General features: G+C 52.4%; 1 protein-coding gene across 1 annotated transcript; it reads right to left on the bottom strand.

The window, feature by feature from the left end:
• Nucleotides 1–272: 272 nt before the first annotated feature.
• Nucleotides 273–2371, bottom strand: HOXC12 (homeobox C12). The gene is made up of 2 exons (XM_014959305.1): nucleotides 1797–2371; nucleotides 273–947 (listed from the first exon to the last, which is right to left on the bottom strand). The coding sequence occupies exons 1-2, from the start codon at nucleotides 2359–2361 to the stop codon at nucleotides 709–711; spliced, it is 804 nt and encodes a 267-aa protein (XP_014814791.1). The 5' UTR covers nucleotides 2362–2371; the 3' UTR covers nucleotides 273–708.
• Between the last annotated feature and the right edge of the window lie 1440 nt (nucleotides 2372–3811).

Genomic DNA, 3811 nt, shown 5'->3' with positions numbered 1-3811 from the left:
GATGCCCGGCGCTGCACGGAAACCCTACCTGTGCTGCTGGCAAAGGCAAAGCGGCTAAAGTCGCACTCAAAACCTCCCCTTCAGCCCGCCGAGCATCTCTGGAAGCCGTCCGTCCCCCCGCGGTCCCGGCGGAGAAGATGCATTATTATTAGCCCTAACCCCAGGGTGGCAGCCCAGGAGAAGATCCAGGACCCACCCTCAGCATCCTCAACCCCGCTCTCGCCGCCAACCGAAGCCGGGCGGGGGCGGGGGGGTTGAGGGGGGGGGAGATGGACCGGCGGCCCCCGACGGCCCCGACGATGCCCGGCGCTGCACGGAAACCCTACCTGTGCTGCTGGCAAAGGCAAAGCGGCTAAAGTCGCACTCAAAACCTCCCCTTCAGCCCGCCGAGCATCTCTGGAAGCCGTCCGTCCCCCCGCGGTCCCGGCGGAGAAGATGCATTATTATTTTATTTATATATATCTTTTTTTTTTTTCCCTCTCTGTCGGGTTTCATATTTTAAGGGAAACTGGTTATTTATTAATATTCTTTCTTTATTCATTGCTTTCTGGGAAGGGAGGGGTTGGGGGGGATTAAGAGTGGTCAGGTGAAGTCCCGGGAGCTCGGGTGAACGCTAGAGAGTCTATGTGGGATTTTTTTTGTTGGTTGTATCATCATCATCATTATTATTATTAATTTTTAATACCCGACACGGCCGCCTCTAAAACTTTAAAAGAAAGAAAGGGCTTGCTCTCTCAGGAGGAGTCTTTTCTTTTTCATACGCCGGTTCTGGAACCAGATCTTCACCTGCTGGTCGCTCAGGTTTAATCGGTCTGAGAGCTCCCTCCTTCTTTGGCGAGTAATGAATTCATTGACCATAAACTCCCCTTCCAGCTCCGCCAGCTGCAGCTTGGAATAGGGTTTTCGTTTTTTCCGGGACCGTGTGTGCATCGGGTACCAAGGAGCACCTGGCAAAGGGGGAGCGAGAGTTGAGCACTTGGCAAGGGAAAAAAAAAAAAAAAAAAAAAAAAAAGGAAAAAGGGGGGGGGGGGGGCACCCCCAGCACCCCTTTCTGCACCTCCCCGTTGTCCCCAGGGTCCCCCCCCCTGCTGTGGGGGCTTAGGGATGCTCCCAACTGCTTCCCGGGGTGATGCGCAGGGCGGGCACAGGAGGAAGAGGAAGGGCAAGGTGGGGGAGCGTTATAACCGGGACACGGAGCAAAAGACGCGCGAGGAGCGGGAGATAAGCCTGGGGGACCCCCCCGGGAGGGGCTCCGGCCCCGCTAACGGGGAGAAACCTGCACCCCAATGCCATCTTTGAAGGCTGTGGGTTGTTTTTTTTAAGCATCCCCCCCCTCCCTCCCTTCTTCCCCCTTCCCTCGGGCAGACACACCTCTGAGATGTCCCCAAAAAGCCTCCCGGTCTTTCCGCCGGCCTTCCGCGCCGCGCAGGGATGCGCAGCCACCACCACCCGACTCTCTCCCTCTCTTTCTCTCTCTCTCTCTTTTTTTTTTTTTTTTTTTTTTTTTTTTTTTTTTTTTTTTTTTTTTTTTTTTTTTTTTTTTTTTTTATGGGATATTTACATGTTTATAGCCTTTTCTTTTAAAAGAAGCACCACCTAATAAAACATTAGGGATTTCGGTGCTACCCCTAGTGGTCTCAGCACACATAGACGCGCTCTGAGCCCACGAATTACACCGCGGAGGAGCCCCCCCAAGCCGGCAAGTTTCCAAGCAAACCCCCTCCCCTCCTCAAAATCGGCCAGATTCACCCCAAGACCCCCTCACCTCCCCCCTCATCCCTTAGCGCGGGTCTTACCACCGGTGCCTAAAGTGCTGCCTTGATTCAGGGGGGACACCAAACCCCCCGCTTCTCCGCTGGTGCCTTTATTCCCTTCATTGAGCAAAGAGGAGCTGGAGTCTGACTCCAAGGACTGGCAGGACGGAGGGTCGTGGGGCACCGCCTCGCCGCCGGGATAGTCATATTTGCTGAAAGTGGCCCCCATGCCATTGGGGAGGCTGGATTCGAGGGGCAGCAAAGCACTGTCCCTGCCCCTCTCCTCCCTCTTGAGCCCGCCGCTTTCCGAGCAAGTTTCCCGGTAATAACATTTGCTTTCCTCCACCCGGGCGAGGTCGCAGGCTCGACCGAAGGAAGGGTTAATGGAGACGGGGCTGCCCAGGTAGGGCTGGGGGTACCCGTTGCAGGGTTCCGAGGATGCCCAGGGCAAAGAGCAGACGTTCTCCCGGCGGGGGTAGGAGAGGGAAGGCAAACCGGGCAGTTGGCCTCCGGAGGCCCGGAAATTTGGGAAGTAGAAGGTGTCTCCCGTGTGGATGTTCACCAGAGGTCCCACAAAGCCGGGATTAAGGAGGTTGTGCTCGCCCATTTCCGCGGGCCTGACCGAAAGCTTCTACTTTATTGCTATCAAATCCCATAAAGCATTTTATTAAAAAAGAAAAAAAAAGGCAATGGCTCCCAGCGCTGGCTTGAGAATCGCGAAGCGCCCTAAAATGTCATATTTAGCATAAGATAATCGATAGGCGAAGATTTTGCCCCAAAACCGCTGCGCCCCCCTCCCCCGGCAGCACTCCGGGCCCCCTCCACCCTCCGCCAAAGCGAGGCCGGCTCTCATTAATTAGCTCCTTTATTAACTAAAACAGTTCGAATTTACAGTATCTCCCCAATAAATTACTATTAGATATTGTGTCATATAAAGTTTACGGGCTTTTTAAGGAGACGAATGATGGTGCCCGCAACAGGCTCATATTTACGCGGGGTGGGATGGGAGAGTTGGGGCTATTTGAGAGCTTTTCTACTCTTAAAAAAAAAAATTAGCATTTATTATTATTATCATTATTATTATCATTTCCCCCCCTCCGACCAGGTGGCTCCGTCCTGGGCTGGGGAAATGCAGCCTCTTCCCGGGCTCTTGCCCCTCTCTCAAGAAGGGCTGGAAGATTTTATTTTTGACAATCCTCAATTGCTTTTTATTAATGATCTGTGTCGAATAAAGCAGCCGGAAGAACACGACTTTATATATATAGAGAGAGAGAGCGCCTTAATTTACCCGGTATCTATTCCATATGCACCAAGGCGCAGGCACGTATAGAATGAATGGTCAAATCTCATTTATTTTCCTTGGTTTCTGGGAAAGAATTTTTAAAAATCTAGTCCTCACCCCACCATTTCTTTGGTCCCCAAACCTGGAAATAGAGGTGTACACACACACACACACACACGCGCGCGCGGAGCTGGTTCCCCGCCACCTTATAGCAATATATTCTGCCCTCGTAACACCACAGAGCTCTTCTTCCCTCCCTCCCACCCCCTTCTCCTGCCTTTTAATTTTTTTTATTTTCTTTTTTTTTTTTTAAGAACCCAAAATGCCCACCCCGTTTGCTGGATTTTTGCGTGGCTTTGCATTCCTCCCTGCCTTAAGCAACTCCCCAGCGCTCCCCTTGCCAGGTTGACTCTGCAAAGTACCGTAAATATTCCTGTAGAGGTAAAACCGCTGCGCGGGGGCGGAGGCGCTCCGCGGAGGCTGAGCCGGGTGGGTGCAGCCGCACCTCCTTCCCAGCCAGAAACCAACCTCCCTCAGCAATATTGCAGATATTTCTCAAGCATAACATCATTTTTTAATTTTTTTTCCCCCCTCATCTGGCAAAACCTCTGGGGTTTGGAAGCCCCCAGCCCAGCCCTGCAAGAAAAATCAGGTGCCAATAAAAAAACGCATTTAAGGGCTTTTCCCCTCTTCCATGGACAGCTCCTGGAGGTGGAAAAAACCTATTTTCCATAATTCCCATCCCTCTTTCTCCCTGGCACGACTATGGAGACGC

The sequence above is a fragment of the Calidris pugnax genome, unplaced genomic scaffold (genome assembly GCF_001431845.1).
Source record: "Calidris pugnax isolate Ruff unplaced genomic scaffold, ASM143184v1 scaffold324, whole genome shotgun sequence".
Taxonomy (NCBI): Eukaryota; Metazoa; Chordata; class Aves; order Charadriiformes; family Scolopacidae; genus Calidris; species Calidris pugnax.
Note: the sequence above shows the minus strand (reverse complement) of the source record. Positions and strands in the feature narration are given on the sequence as shown.

Excerpts from the sequence above, each read along its gene's own strand:
- HOXC12 (XM_014959305.1), bottom strand. The coding sequence starts at position 2,361 with ATGGGCGAGCACAACCTCCTTAATCCCGGCTTTGTGGGACCTCTGGTG. Across the intron at positions 948-1,796 it reads CAGCACTTTAGGCACCGGTG|GTGCTCCTTGGTACCCGATG; the intron begins GTAAGACCCGCG and ends CCCCTTTGCCAG.